The 17,245-nt window shown below is 38.6% G+C and overlaps 1 protein-coding gene across 2 annotated transcripts in view; it reads right to left on the reverse strand.

Annotated features, from left to right (window-relative positions):
- The window catches only part of REC114 (REC114 meiotic recombination protein), a 106,692-nt gene that overhangs the window by 15,080 nt on the left and 74,367 nt on the right, over positions 1–17,245 (reverse strand). Inside the window, exons 3-4 of one of the 2 annotated variants that reach the window (XM_007197750.3) lie at positions 12,405–12,488; positions 5,473–5,685 (exon numbers count right to left, since the gene is read on the reverse strand). In XM_007197750.3, the coding sequence (XP_007197812.1) occupies positions 5,473–5,685; positions 12,405–12,488 (297 nt within the window). The remainder of the gene's footprint in view (positions 1–5,472; positions 5,686–12,404; positions 12,489–17,245) is intronic. The other variant, XM_028162744.2, reaches the window with a different exon arrangement.

Raw genomic sequence — 17,245 nt, forward strand, 5'->3', positions numbered from 1 at the left:
TTGATTTCTCTGTCAAATATGAATGATAACCTTGCTGGGTAGAGTATTCTTGGTTGTAGGTTCTTCCCTTTTCATCACTTTAAATACACTGTGCCACTCCCTTCTGTCCTGTAGAGTTTCTGCTGAGAGATCAGCTGTTAACCTTATGGGAGTTCCCTTGTATGTTATTTGTCATTTTTCCCTTGTTGCTTTTAATAATTTTTCTTTGTCTTTAATTTTTGTCAATTTCATTACTATGTGTCTCGGTGTGTTCCTCCTTGGGTTTATCCTGCCTGGGACTCTCTGTGCTTCTGGACTTGTGTGACTGTTTCCTTTCCCATGTTAGGGAAGTTTTCAGCTATTATCTCTTCAAATATTTTCTCAAGTCCTTTCTCTCACTCTTCTCCTTTTGGGACCTCTATAATGCGAATGTTGGTGCATTTAATGTTGTCCCAGAGACCTCTTAGACTATCTTCATTTCTTTTCATTTTTTCTTTACTCTGTTCCACAGCTGTGATTTCCACCATCCTGTCTTCCAGATCATTTATCTGTTCTTCTGCCTCAGCTATTCTGCTATTGATTCCTTCTAGTGTATTTTTCATTTCAGTTATTATATTGTTCACCTCTGCTTGTTTTTTCTTTAGTTCTAGGTCTTTGTTAAACATTTCTTGCATCTTCACAATCCTTGCCTCCATTCTTTTTCCGAGATCCTGGATCATCTTCCCTATTATTCTGAATTCTTTTTCCAGAAGGTTGCCTGTTTCCACTTCACTTAGTTGTTTTTCTGGGGTTTTATCTTGTTCCTTCATCTGGGACATAATCCTTTGCTGTTTCGTCTAACTTTCTATGACTGTGGTTTTCGTTCTGCAAGGTGCAAGATTGTAGTTCTTTGTGCTTCTGCTGTCTGCTCTCTGGTGGGTGAGGCTATCTAAGAGGCTTGTGCAAGCCTCCTGATGGGAGGGACTGGTGGTGGGTAGAGCTTGGTCTTTTCTTCGCTCTGGTGGGCAGGGCCTGCTCAGTAAGACTTTAATCTGCCTGTCTGCTGATGGGTGGAGCTGTGTTCTCTCCCTGTTGGTTGTTTGGCCTGAGACAGCCCAGCACTGGTGCCTACAGGCTGTTTGGTGGGGCTAATGGTGGCCTCTGGGAGGGTTCATGGCAGTGAGTACTTCCCAGAACTGTTGCTGCCAGTGTCTTTGTCCCCACAGTGAGCCACAGCCACCCCCTCCCCCCACCTCTGCAGGAGACTCTCCAATAGTAGCAGGTAGGTCTGGCCCAGTCTCTTGTGGGGTCACTGCTTTTTCTCCCAGGGTCCTGGTGTGCACAGGACTTTGTATACCCTCCAAGAGTGGATTTTCTGTTTCCCTCAGTCCTTTGGAAGTCCTGCAGTCAAATCTCACCAGCCTTCAAAGCCAGATTCTCTGGGGACTCTTCCTCCCGTTGCTGGACCCCCAGGCTGGGAAGCCTGAAGTGGGGCTCAGAACTTTCGCTCCAGTGAGAGAGCTTCTGTTGTATAATTGTTTTCCACTTTGTGGGTTGCCCACCTGGCGGGTATTGGATTTGATTTTATTGCAGTTGCGCCCCTCCTACCATCTTGTGGCTTCTCCTTTGTCTTTGGATATAGGGTATCATTTTTGGTAGTTTCCAGTGTGTTTTTGTCAATGGTTGTTCAGCTGTTAGTTGTGATTCTGGTTTTCTCGTAAGAAGGGGTGAGAGCATGTCCTTCACCATCTTGAGCTTGAATTGTGGTTTTGATTTGCATTTCCCTGATGATGAGTGATGCTAAGCATCTTTCCTGTGTCTGTCGGCCATCCATATATCTTCGGAAAATCTGTTCAGGTTCTCTGCTCATTTTGTAATTATTTTTTTAATGTTGATTTGTATGAGTTCTTTGTGTATTTTGAATATTAACCCCTTATCAGATATATCGTTTGCAAATATCGTCCATTCAGTAGGCAGCCTTTGTATTTTGTTAATAGTTTCCCTTGCTGTGCAACAGCTTTTTTACTTTGATGTCCCATTTGTTTAGTTTTGCTTTTGTTTCCCTTGCTTGAGGAGACAGACCCATAAAAATATTGCTAGGACTGATGTCAAAGAGTGCACTGCCTATGTTTTCTTCTAGGAGTTTTATGGTTTCAGGTCTTACATATAAGTCTTTAATGCATGTTGATTTTATTTTTGTATATGGTATGAAAAAGTAGTCCAGTTTTCCCAACATCATTTATTGAAGAGAAACTAAAAACAGAACTAGCATATGATACAGCAATTCGACTCTGGGTATTTTTCCAAAGAAAACAAAAACACTAATTCAAAAAGATACATGCACCCCTATGTTCACTGCAGCATTATTCACAGTAGCCAGGATATGGAAGCAAACTAACCCTAAGTGTCTATTGATAGATGAATGGACAAAGAGGATGTGTACAAACACACATACATACAAACGAATATTAGCCATAAAATAGAATGAAATCTTGTCATCTGTGACAACATGGATGGACTCAGAGGATATTATGCTGAAAGAAGTAAGTCAGAGAAAGACAAATACTGTATGATTTCACTTACATGTGGAATCTAAAAAACAAATGAACAAATAAAACAAACAGATTCATAGATACAGGGAACAAACAGATGGTTACCAGAGGAGATGGGGAAGGAGAATGAGTGAAATAGGTGAGGGAGATTAACGGGTACAAAAATAAGTAAATAGAATCCATTAGTCTGTTTTGCACTTTGAAAAATTTGTTGTGATCCTTTTTTTTTTAAAACTTTGGGTTTATTTATTTATTTATTTATTTATTTATGGCTGTGTTGGGTCTTCGTTTCTGTGCAAGGGCTTTCTTTAGTTGCAGCAAGTGGGGGCCACTCTTCATCGCGGTGCACGGGCCTCTCATTATCGCGGCCTCTCTTGTTGCAGAGCACAGACTCCAGACGCACAGGCTCAGTAATTGTGGCTCACGGGCCTAGTTGCTCCGCGGCACGTGGGATCTTCCCAGACCAGGGCTCGAACCTGTGTTCCCTGCACCGGCAGGCAGACTCTCAACCACTGTGCCAGCAGGGAAGCCCCTGTTGTGATCTTTATACTTTTTTTTAATAATTTTTAATTTTTTTTAAAATTTCTTTTTGGCTGCATTGGGTCTTTGTTGCTGCGTGCAGGCTTTCTCTGGTTGCAGTGAGCAGGGGCTACTCTTCGTTGCAGCGTGTGGGCTTCTCATTGTGGTGGCTTCTCTTGATGTGGAGCACAGGCTCTAGGCACGTGGGCTTCAGTAGTTGCAGCACATGGGCCCTAGAGCATGCGGGCTTCAGTAGTTGCGGCACGTGGGGTCAGTAGTTGTGGTGCGTGGGCTCCAGGGCACGCAGGCTCAGTAGTTGTGGTGCACGGGCTTAGCTGCTCCGTGGCATGTGGCATCTTCCTGGACCAGGGATCGAACCCACGTCCCCTGCATCGGCAGGTGTATTCTTAACCACTGTGCCACCAGGGAAGTCCCTATTTTGCACTTTGGGTCTTTCATCCATGCATGATTTTGTAGCATCATGTATTCGTCACTTGAAAAATAGTGGTTCGCTGGACTACACAGATCTCCCAAATGTTTAAACATTTTGTCACTTAATTATTTTAAAAATCACGTTCATTAGTAGTACCATCAGGAAGGTCTTCTGGGTTAGGAAGCTGTGAAGCTCAAGTGGCAGATACAAGTTTTCCAGGATTCTAATTTTCACTCAAAAAGCTTATTTCATCATTATCAATAAATGCTGTCAGTTGTTTTCTTGAAATGACAGGCTCACTTCATTCGAGAAAATGTCCACCAAACACCCAAATCTGAATAACCAGAGTTTGTCTGTTGTTCAAGTAATACGGTGTTCCATGAAGAAAGAGGTGGTTCAGCACCCAGTGCAGTCATACAGGTGCTTTCCCAGGAGAAAGCCATCGTGCTTCAGAATACAGATGGTTTTGTTAGCTGGTTCTTTTCTTCAGTGACCAGTGAAAAACCTGACTGCGTACAGTTGGATGCCACTGCATTGATCTGTGCTAAGGTGACAGCAGGTTTGCTCACAATGCTTTTGTCCCATTAACACAAATATCAATACAGCAAAAGGGCAAATAACATCTTAATATTATTACAGAAATAATGTGGACTTTGTGGACCCCTGAAAAGGTCTCAGGGAAGGGTCCGTGGATCATGCTTTGAGAACCACTGTTCTGTAGTGATACCCATAATACACCTGGGACTCCCAGCTAATCTAATTTCTAGTATTACAGGTAGCTACAGTGAGACTCAACCTTGAATTTAAAAAAAAAAAAAAAATCACTCAGTGTCTTCTTTGGAAAAAATGTCTATTCAGGTCCTCTGCCCATTTTTTAATCAGATTGTTTGGTTTTTTTGATACTGAGCTGTATGAGTTCTTGTAATTTTGGATATTAACCCTTTATTGGATGTATCATTTGCAAATACCTTCTCTCATTCAATAGGTTGCCCTTTTGTTCTGGTGAGGATTTCCTTCACTGTGCAAAGCTTTTTTTTAGTTGGTTGCAGTCCCATTTATTTATTTTTGCTTTTGTTGCCCTTGCCTGAGGTGCATGGAAAGATGCTCAACATCACTCATCATCAGGGAAATGCAAATCAAACCACACGACATTACCTCACAACTGTCAGAATAGCTGTCATCAAAAAGACAAGAAATAATAAGTGTCAGTGAGGATGTGGAGAAAAAGGAACTCATGCACAGTTGGTGGGAATGTAAATTGGTAGCTACTATGGAAAACAGTATGGTAGTTCCTCAAAAAATTAAAAATGGAACTACCATATGATCTAGTAATTCCACTCTGGGTATTTATCCGAAGAAAACAAAAACACTAATAAAAGATATATGCACCCCTGTGTTCAGTGCAGCATTATTTACAGTAGCCAAGATACAGAAGCAACCTATGTGTACATCAATAAATGACTGGGTAAGATGAGGTCTGTGTGTGTATATGTATACACACACACATACACACAACGGAATATATACACAAATGAGGTATATATACACACACACTAAAATATGTGGAATCTAAAAAACAAATGAACAAATATGAAACAAACAGACTCATAAATACAGAGAACAAATGTGGTTGCAGAGTGGGGGGCGATGGGCAAACTAGATGAAAGGGATTAAGAGGCACAAACTTCCAGTTATAAAATAAATGAGTTACAGGAATCTAATGTCAGCATAGGGAATATAGTCAATAATACTGTAATAACTTTGCATGCTGACAGATGGTAACTAGACTTACTGTGATCATTTTGTAATGTATAAAACTATCAAATCACTATACTGTACACCTGAAACTAATAGTATAAGTTAATTATACATCAATAAAAATAAGTCACTCAACATTAGATATCCTTAACCTACAAACCTGGTGGACTCAGCAAATTCCACTGTGATTTTGGCCCCCATAGAGCATTAACTCATCAGGTTTCTCGTACAGCCACACGCTCGCCTACTTACATCATGCTGTGGTGGGATGCTCCGCACACGGCCCTTCCCTTGGCTTTCACCTGTCCACAGCGGGCTAGGACTCAGCCTGAGCTCCTGGCTGATTCCGTCAGGCACCTGGACAGTGAGGTACTGGGCCAGGTTCTGCACGCAGCTGCAGCAGTGTTCCAGCGCCTGCTCCTTTGAGCCTCCACTAAACTGCACCCGGAACATACGACTCTTGTTCTGTGTGACAAATCAAAAGATATCCTCAGTGACCCTCGTGTCCTATCACTTTACTTTTATTTACTGTGAGGTCTTCCCTTTGTTTGAAGGGGAAGAGGTATGAATAAGGGAGTAGTTACCCTAGATTATTGATGTGGGTATAGAAAAGCCAATAATTAGTTTTCTTCTCCCTTTTGGGAGCTGTTCCTCATACTAAATTCATTTCCCTCAAGGAACTGGCAGACATCAGCAAAAATGGAAAATCCCGTATCATAAAGACCAGGAAGGTCACTATACTGACTGCAGTAAAAGATCAATGTTTTGTCTTACTTTGGAACAAAGGTTTCATACCGTCTAATTCCTCAGGTGGAAAATCAGTGAAGCTAATAGTCCTGGCTCAACAAAAGTTTCCAAACCTGAGTATATAAAAGAGCTAACCAGGTAGATACCACATTAAACAAGCCAGTGAATTTGAAAAACAAAACGGGATCAGGGGACAGGCAAATGCTGAGAGCTAATGTATCTCATATTAATAATCTGTAGTGCCCTTTATCCTTAAAGAGGCCAGACTTAACATACAAATCACACAGACAAATCAATCACATGTTGCCTTTAATTTGCTGTATGAGTTACATCCCCTGGCAAATCCACAAATATGGGAGAGATGCAATTAAAATTTTTAAAAGTGGCAACTACATCAAATTTATTTAATTGTAAGTTTAAAAACAGAACTAAATTGTAACAATAACAACAATAAACCCATTATTTTAATAGAAGTAGTTTCCTTTTTCTAGTCTGATATCCTGCCTAGTTTTAGAGGACTCAGCTTACACAAAAGCCACCCCAAATGGGTGGTATGTATTGTGTACCTTTGTTCAATTTCTTCTGTGAAGAAATTCAGATGCTAACATAGTAACAGCATTTTTCATTTATTAAATACACAAATCACACTGCTAACTGGAAAATGTTTCTAACCACAGTTAACAAAATCCTGAAAGTTCCTATAAGCGAAAATCCTTGATTTTCCTGTTCACAGTTTACCCTATTTAAATTTTTAGATAAAGCCATCAAGCAAAGCCACATCTTTAGGATACAGAAAACTTGGCGTGGCTAAGTAGTGGTAAGGTATCCTGTCTAGAAGAATAGACACCACTGCCCCTTTACTGCCTCTGTTGGGTTCTCTTCATTTTTTAATACATTTAATTTTTTTTCCCCTGAGTATAAAAGTAATCCATTATCACTGCCCCCTCCAACAATGAAAAAATATGAATATTTTTCTTATGTGTATTAGTCATTTGTATTTTTTCTTTTGTGTATTGCCTATTCATTTCCTCAGCCATTTTTCTCTTGGATGAATAATCCCCAAATTATCAAGAGTCTCTGAAAGTTAACTTTCCTTAAGGAAGGTAAAAGAACTGATAAGAGAACTCTACATTCAGTTTTTGGTAATTCTATGAATCTTCTGTGAAACTGAGCTTTCTTGTTTACAATTAATTAGCTGTTTCCAGCTCACCCTAGTTTAGACTGTACCTGGGGACATCTATATGAAATACCTTTATATTAGCTATTTCCATGATGATTCTGTAATTATCTAACCTTTTGAGAAGTAATCACATAAAAAATTGTGCCTCATAGCTAGATGAAAGCTATATGTAGAAACACAATTATTAAGTATATAAATAGGGCAGAAATCTCAGACCACTTGTCTAGAGGTATCTATATACATATATATGTGAGTGTACATAAGAATGAGTTTGGACAGTTAGGGTTTCTTTGAAATGTAGTTCCAAGAAATGACAGGGAAGGTTTTATGTCTGATAGCCTGACTGATGTTTTGCTCCATGTTTGCTTCTGTAAAATTCTCGGACAGAATTTGAGCTTATCATCAGAAACCAGAAATACCACTTCAATACATGTGGACCCAAGATAAAGCCAAGGTACATCAGGAAAAATCTGAAAATGAGTTATATCTTCATCCCACATCCTTAGGGTCATGGGGTACCACAATAGAAAACCTGCCACATGGTTAACAAAAAGGACTCCTAGGTTGAAAATCCTGATGAGATTTATTTTTATACCATAATTAAAAGTCAGAAAGAGCTCCTTGTTGTGAAATGGAAGTTTTTCAAGTATATACTAACAGCCATGAACTGTCCCAATTAAACAGTCTCCAGTGTCTATCATCTAAGGAGATTAGCTCAAAATTATACACACACACACACACACACACACACACACACACACACACATATATATATATATATATATATATATATATATATATATATATATATATATATATATATATATATATATATATATATATATATATATAGGCCAAGCCACACGACTTGTGGGATCTCAGTTCCCCTACCAGGGATTAAACCCGGGCCCTTGGCAGTGAAAGCATGGAGTCCCAACCCCTGGACCACCAGGGAATTCCCCAAATTACTATATTTTAAGTTGTTCCCACCCTGCTTCAAAACACTTAATTTCAAGTTCTTATAACTAATAGAAAACTCCTTGAGGAAACAAGTTAAGGGTAAGTGCTTGTCTCTGTACATTTATCTTCACGTACACACAAGAAATCTGGGAAGCACTGGGCCAATTAAATGCTGACTCACAAGTGTGAATGGCATCTCCACGCAGAGATCTTAAGCCGCAGGCTCTATAGCTAATGTTACAGGGTAGAGCACACAGGAAGACGCAGGGCCCAGGTAGCACCATGTAGGAAGACAGCCAAGGAGACATGAAAATCCTCGCAAACACAGGCATGTTTTCCTGCTGGTTTTAGATTCATCACCCAGATCTATAAGAAATTTCCCGTCACCGCTAAGAGCCCAACTGGAGCAGTTTTCCCCACCACTAGAAGTGAATTCCTCTTTGTAGAAACTGGGATTGGGGGTATATGGAAAAAGGACTTCACCAGAGAAGGGACAAACATATTCTTTGATCCTTTGCTTTGAAACAAAGAGGTGATACTCAAGGCTGAAGCTAGACAAAACCATGAAAAATTTCTTCAGTGAGTTACTGGAGGTGAGGACAGTGGTTTAGGGTTACTCCTTTGAACCAAAGTCTCTTCAGATATGTTAGCCAATCAGCCAAGACCATTTTGATTACAATTACTGAAAAAAAGGAAGCCCACCTTACAAGCAGGCAGATCTTATACAATCTACTTATTTGGGCCACAGAGAAAAGAAGTATAATCTTTATTGCCCCCTGAATTTAAGTTTTAAATTTCTGTCAAAGGAATGAAAGTTTTATTTCAAAATACTTCTATTTGTCAATTTAAACAAGAATGTTTGTTATGTAATACTTGGTTAACTAAAAGTTATCCAAAGCAAGAAGCACTAAAGTTGTGTACCCTTTGCCAGGTAAGGCAAAAAGAAGAATCTGTTGGCTCAGTATTAATATATCACTAGATCAAAGGATTAAAAAAAAATGAAACAAATCATGATCTTGATAGTTGTTAAAATTTAATTTGTAATCCTGATAAAAGTATTAGTAAATAAACTATATCTGAAAGACTATCTCCCTAACATGGTAAAGAATATCCAATCAACAGCCAGAAATATTCTTAATGTCTAAACACTGGTTCCCATTCAAGTCAGTAAGATGTCAAGGATGGCTGTATAATTGTCTAATTACAGTGTTCTGGAAGGTCTAGATAATTCAGTAAGGTGAGAAAAGTAGTAAGTACAAACTATGGGAAGTAAATTACTACTGTTTGCAGATTATAAAATTACTTTCCTAGAAATTAAAAATTAAATTATCAGAGCTAATACAAGTTTAGTAAGGAAGCTAAATTTAAAATAATTCAGAAAAAAAAATCTAGTAATAGCAGCTAGAAATATGTTTGGGATAAAGAATACCATTCACAATAACAAAAGGATCCTAAACTTAAATATTTAAAAATCTGTATATGAAGTATATGATATATACACAAATATCACATATAAAATTATATAACTACACAAAATACATGTTTTTTCTATATAACATCTATACATGCATTTTATATGTAATCTCTATACACAGTGTCTAAAGATTTTGAAGAGGAAAATTAGGCAAAAGCAGTAGACAGGTGATTCACAGAAGAAATACAGATGGCTAAGAAACACAGAAAATATTCATTCCCATTAGTTACCAAAGAAATGCAAATTAAACGAAGATGCTCATTTTTGCTTATCAAATTGGAAACTTGTTTTTAAATTTAAATTATATCATCCTGTTGGAGAGGATGTGGATAAATGAGCATTTTTACATATCGTTAGTGCTGTAGAAACAGGGACAACCTATCTGGAAGGCACATTTACAAAATAAACATTCATACTTCTAGTACTTCTACCTCAAGAACCCTGTAAATAAATCCTTATGAAAATCAAAACATTTTTACAGTAGTGAAAAATCAGGAATTACTTAACTGATTCATGGTGCGTCCAAACAGTAAAAATACTAGGTAGTCATGGAAAATCATGTTTTCAAAGACTTAAGAAATGACTTGGTATAATGTTCCAGATACAACGTTACATGAGGAAAGCAGGATACAAAGCACTCTGTGTACCACAATCCCAAATTTATAAATTATCTATATGGCAGACACTGTTCATTTGCCATGAGCCAATCCACACCAGAGGCTGGAAAAGCCAAACACTCATTTGCTAATCTTGGCAGATTGGGATGGCCACATTACACTGTTCTGGTCCATGAGACAGAAGCAGACATCTGTCAGGGGTTGTGGGAGGTGGAGAGCCTTACAGGAAAGCTTATGCGTTCCTTATAAAAGGAACAGATGAAGCTGGTCTCCTATGAATGGAAATATAACAGAGCTGTAGCAGCCATTTGAAAATGTGAGGGAGAGGCCAAGGGAATTGCAAAGGTGTTGACCTCAGCAGGGTGGAGTTGCTGAGCCAATTGCTAGCTACTGCCTGCTTCTGGATTTCATATACAGTCAAAAAAATAACCCCCTGTTTTGGGGGGCCATTATACATGGATTTTCTATCACATGCATCTGAACACTTTCCTAATGGATACAATATATATGCCTAGTAAAAATGTCAAAATGTTAATTATTATTTTTGAGTGATCAAATTATTTTTTATTTTTCTCTTTAAAGTTAATTTAAAAATTTAACATAATCAGGAAAAAATTAAAACTCAAATATCAGACATATGGCATGGTGTAACTTTTTAAAAGACACCTACATTCATTCAGCATGACACAGTCCTGGGCTGGAAGTCAGAAGACCAATGGGTGGCCCAGTTTTCTGATAGCTAGTTGGCTATTGGCTTATGTTGAATTCAGTTTCCTCATATGTAAAATGAAAACAGGGGCTCCTGAATGTTTTGAGTATGTGCTCCAGACCCCTTCAGCAGTCTGGTGAAGCCAGAGGACCCCTTCTCAGAACAATGTTTTTAATCACATAAAATATATAAGAGTATAAAAGAAACCAAGTATACTGAAATAATTAATTACAATATTAAAACACTAATTTGTAAACTAATAATATACATGCTTCCTTATTAATGTACTCAATAAAAAGATCTAGCAGCAGGACTAACAACCACCATAATACTGGGGTAGTGATGAGCATAAATGACATTTAAGATATCTTAAACAACTGAAACGTGATATGAAGATATGTGATTTCTACTGGTGCAAATGTGGTCTGATGTCAACATTCATAATTGAAGGAAATGATAAATTTCAGTTAAAGGTCAGTGAAGGGACTTCCCTGGTGGCGCAGTGGCTGGGAATCCGCCTGCCAATGCAGGGGACACAGGTTTGAACCCTGGTCTGGGAAGATCCCACATGCTGCAGAGCAACTAAGCCCATGCACCACAACTACGGAGCCCGCACGCCGTATCTACTGAAGCTGTGGGCCTAGAGCCCGTGCTCCGCAACAAGAGAAGCCACCGCGATAAGTCTGCGTGCCGCAACCAAGAGTAGCCCCCACTCTCCACAACTAGAGAAAGCCCGCGTGCAGCAGCGAAGACCCAATGCAGCCAAAAATAAATAAATTAATAATAATTAAAAAAAAGTCAGTGAAAATCCATGCAGTTCATGGACCTTCTGAATTCTCTGAGGATCCTTTGGAGGGACTGATAAAGACCCTCCTATTAGATGCTCTTGAAGACCTCTTTCAACTCAGTCTGTGAGCCCATTAAAAATTATATTTTACCTAAATTTCAATATTATCTAGTCAGTGAATGTTAACAGATTGGTTTTTATAGTTATTTCTGAAAGAAAATAATCCAGGTGATTAGTCTTCATGTTGCTTTGATAAGGATCATTCTTTAGGTTTAATACAGCTAGGAAGCAAATAAAAGGGAATTTTATTATTTAGTATTAAAGAGAAAAAATGAAAAGACATATTCAGCGAAGTATTTGAAAATGCACACCTTTTAAACATCTAAAGAGCAAGACAAACAATGATGTAACTCCACCTCCTCCCATTTTGTGCTGGGGGATGGAAAATGGTTGCACAGCTCTGTCAGACAGGTACTGACAGATCAATCAAAGCCCTGGCTCTTCAGCAACATCCTCTTACTAACAATGCTTCTGCCTCTTAACACTCCTTGTTTCATGTTTTGCTCATAATGCAAACCTTTCTTAAACGTGTTCTTCCCAGTACCATTTCACCTGCAAAGAGAAGCTCCTGCACCCACTCCCATACACACTTAGCAGATGAGAAGGGTATGATCAGTTGCTTAAAAACAGTTGGCCAAAAAGCATCTTGCCTTTATCGTTGTTCCAAACAACAGACAATCCATGCGTCTTACAATCTTCAACCAGTTCTTGCTACCAATGAGTGAAAACCCTTCCTGAAACAAAATAATTAAACAAAATTAGCAACAGAAGCAAAAAGGGACATGAAGAATAGCTGTGGTGCAGCTGCTTCCTATTAGAAAGTTGTCTATTTATTCTGTAACTTAAGCACAATAGAAATGACTCAATATTACCAATTGCCAAGGATGACCCTTCCAGTGAGTCCCAGTGTCCTTAGTGTTCTTCCTGCATCACGATCAACATTAATAGTCTCAGCTTTTATTCCTTTTCTTAACCTTTTCATATTGAAAATCAATAAACTATTAAAGATAGTAAATGCCCATAGTCATATTTGCTATAAGATACATTTCTATGCCTCTAGGATTTGCCAAAATGTGAGTTTATAATCTCTGGAAGCCAAGAGTTTCCATTATACTCATTAAGTTATCTGCCATATCCCCAACTATATAGTGAGATTTCTCTTCATGAGAATCTTATTTTCAGATTCCTATGAATGGAAAATCGAAGCAATTTGGTTTTGGATGCTGAATGCTTAGTTCTTCATTTCAATCTGAAAAAACAAAAAAGGCAAAGAGGGCAGTAGAGGGCACACAAGTCTCAAAAGAGGGACAACTGCTGGATGCTAAAGGTGTAAAGATAAACTTTTTCTGTAGTTTACTAATAAAGTAAATGGAGTGGACTGTCTAATGATTATGGCTACTTATAAGCTCAGTTACGTTGTCAGTAGATTTCCTCAGTTACGCAGCCCATTATGTTAGAATGCGTTTACGATTTAGTAGAACTCATCCAGGGAACTGATAAACGGACAGTATGCAAAACCATGCAACAGCATCTGCCTTGTACTGTTAGTCCACCACAGCCAGGGGAGGCTGCTGGAGGGATGTGAGAAGTCTACAGCTCTTTAAAAAAGAAAAAGTTTTTTGAACTCTCACAAAATCTCTCTTCCTAGATCTGAATATGACAAAAGCTACAACTTCCAAAGAAATTTGTAGTCCAGGAAAACTGGGTTAATTCTTTCACACTTTTCAGTAACAAAAGGAAAAAAAAAATGAGTCCATTCTAAAATGTTGATTCTCAGAGTTTTATCATCAATAGGAGGTTTAATGAAAAAATAAATTAGGCAAACCATTTGTGATTTCTTCTTAAAACTCTCAGAATTAGCAAAAAGAAACATGTTCCTTATTACATCCCCAACATGTAGATACTGTGGTTTAAAATGGCAGTATGTGGGGAAACTAGTGCACATACACACATTGCTAGTAGGAGTGGAAACTGGTACAACTCTTATGGAGGGCAATATGGTGATATCAAAATTATGAATGCTTTTACTCTTTAACCCAGCAACGTCAATACGGGAGATTCACTTCACAGATCAACCTGCACACATATGAAGTGATGCATGGACAAGGTTAAGCATTTCTGTATTTTTAATGGTAAAAGACTGGAAACAAGTATATATCAACAGTGGACTGGTTAAATAAAGTATGATACTCTATGCAATGGAATACTATACAACTGTAAAATAAAATAACAGCTCTGTAACAGTGATGTCCAGTAGAAATTACAGTTTGAGCCACATATGTAATTTTAATAGTAGCCACATTTTAAAAGCAAAAAGAAATGGGTAAAATTTTACTACTTAATATATCAAAAACATTATTATTTCAACATGCAAACATTGTAGAACATTATTAAGATAGTTTTTTTTGTACTAAGTCTTTGAAATCCAGTGCACGATTCACACTTATACCACATTTCAATTTAGATGCTGTATCTTAAATGGTTAAAGTGAAATGCAATCCTACCAAAACAACAGAGTTGAGTTTAATGGGAAAATATTTTACAGTGCTTCCATTTATAAACCTAAATGTAAATTAAATAAAATTTAAAATTCTGTTTTTGGCTCCCAGACTTCAGACTATACTACAAAGCTACAGTAATCAAGACAGTATGGTACTGGCACAAAAACAGAAATACAGATCAATGGAACAGGATAGAAAGCCCAGAGATAAACCCATGCACCTATGGTCACCTTATTTTTGATAAAGGAGGCAAGAATATACAATGGAGAAAAGACAGCCTCTTCAATAAGTGGTGCTGGGAAAACTGGACAGCTACATGTAAAAGAATGAAATTAGAACACTCCCTAACACCATACACAAAAATAAACTCAAAATGGATTAAAGACATAAATGTAAGGCCAGACACTATAAAACTCTTAGAGGAAAACACAGGAAGAACACTCTTTGACATAAATCACAGCAAGATCCTTTTTGACCCACCTCCTAGAGAAATGGAAATAAAAACAAAAATAAACAAATGGGACCTAACAAAACTTAAAAGCTTTTGCACAGCAAAGGAAACCATAAGCAAGATGAAAAGACAACCCTCAGAATGGAAGAAAATATTTTCAAATGAAGCAACTGACAAAGGATTAATCTCCAAAATTTACAACCAGCTCATGCAGCTCAATATCAAAACAACAAACAACCCAATCCAAAAATGGGCAGAAGACCTAAATAGACATTTCTCCAAAGAAGATATACAGATTGCCAACAAACACATGAAAGGATGCTCAAGATCACTAACCATTAGAGAAATGCAAATCAAAACTACGATGAGGTATCACCTCACACCAGTCAGAATGCCCATCATCAAAAAATCTACAAACAATAAATGCTGGAGAGGGTGTGGAGAAAAGGGAACCCTCTTGCACTGTTGGTGGGAATGTAAATTGATACAGCCACTATGGAGAACAGTATGGAGGTTCCTTCAAAAACTAAAAATAGAACTACCATATGACCCAGCAATCCCACTAGTGGGCATATACCCTGAGAAAACCATAATTCAAAAAGAGTCATGTACCACAATGTTCACTGCAGCTCTATTTACAGTAGCCAGGACATGGAAGCAACCTAAGTGTCCACTGACAGATGAATGGATAAAGAAGATGTGGCACATATATACAGTGGAATATTCCTCAGTCATAAAAAGAAACAAAACTGAGTTATTTGTAGTGAGGTGGATGGACCTAGAGTCTGTCATACAGAGTGAAGTAAGTCAGAAATAGAAAAACAAATACTGTATGCTAACACATATACATGGAATCTAAAAAAAAAAAAAACCTAGGGGCAGGACAGGAATAAAGATGCAGACGTAGAGAATGGACTTGAGGACATGGGGAGGGGGAAGGGTAAGCTGGGACGAAGTGAGAGAGTGGCATGGACATACATACACTACCAAATGTAAAATAGATAGCTAGTGGGAAGCAGCCACATGGCACAGGGAGATCAGCTCCGTGCTTTGTGACCACCTAGAGGGGTGGGATAGGGAGGGTGGGAGGGAGATGCAAGAGGGAGGGGATATGGGGAAATATGTATATTTATAGCTGATTCACTTTGTTACAAAGCAGAAACTAACACACCATTGTAAAGCAATTATACTCCAATAAAGATGTTTAAAAAAATTTTTTTTAATTCTGTTTTTCAGTTGCACCAACCATATTTCAAGTGCTCAGTAGCCACATATGGCCTGTAGCTCCCTTCCTGGACAGTGAAGGTCTATATGTATTGATCTGTAAGATATACTGTTCAGCAGAAAAGCAAGCTGCAGAACAATGTCCATGATGTGGTACCTTTGTATAAGAAAGGGAGAGAACATACAATGTATATTCTTATTATTTGCTTGCATTTCCATTTTAAAAACTGGAAGGATTAGTACACAAGAGACTAATAAAAACAGTTATCTGTAGGGAGTGGGAATGAACAGTGCAGATGGGGCAGGGGTTGAAGTAAAATTTTTTACTATATATCTTTTTATATTGTTTTGATTTTTGAACCACATTAAACCCCATATGCATGCATGTGGGAATATTTAGGCAAACAAGCATTCCCATTCCAATATGGCATAAACTCAAGGAAGAGGTGAAAGCAGGACCTAAATAAATGATAAGTCTATGGGAACTCTGTACTATCTTTACAACTTTTCTGTAAATCCAAAGCTATTCTAGAATAAAAAGTTCATTAGAAAAGCAAAGAAATGAGCAGTTCTTGGCCCTGGCCTGGCCTCACCTCTTCCTATCTCTAGTCCACTTTGTGTCTTATGAGACATCTCCACTTGGCTAGCTCACAGATCCCTCCATGTAAACTTGCCCAGATTGGGACAGTTCTTCTCCACACACATTGCCATTCCCACACACTGCCACCCCCGTGAATGGCATCATTCACCAGTCACCCCAAGTGATCAACCTGGTATCCTGGTGGACTCCTTTCCTCACTTCTCCCTCAATACCAATCAATCCCCAGGTCTTAGAGATCCAATCCCCAGCTTTTTCCATCTCACCATCCTCTCCACTTACACTCTCACTGCTGCATCTGGCTGCTCCTCACACCTTGATTTCGTTGTATAGCTTGTTCCTAAAATGGCCTTCCTTTTTCACTGATCTTTGAAAACCCTGCTTTATCTCAACCGTTCCCCACAAGGCAAAGCTGGCTGACCTCTCAGAATTCTATGCCCTCTCAGGATCTTATTGTACTTATCATGCTGTATTGTAACTAGTTACATTTCTTTGTCCCTGATAAGAATAAGAATCCCTAGGCAGGGCAAGGCAGGTTCTAGAATGTGTCTTATTACCCCCTGAATCCTCAGCAACTATCACAATATTCAGCAAAGGCTGCTAGGTCAGCTCCAGCAGCCCCTCAGCTCAGGACTCTGCAGTGGCTGTGCCGGGAATGGGTACGGCCGTCCTCCCCGGCAGCGCCTCTGAGGTGAGCCACTTTATGGCTCCTCCTCT

The sequence above is a fragment of the Balaenoptera acutorostrata genome, chromosome 3, assembly GCF_949987535.1.
Source record: "Balaenoptera acutorostrata chromosome 3, mBalAcu1.1, whole genome shotgun sequence".
NCBI classification, from domain to species: domain Eukaryota; kingdom Metazoa; phylum Chordata; class Mammalia; order Artiodactyla; family Balaenopteridae; genus Balaenoptera; species Balaenoptera acutorostrata.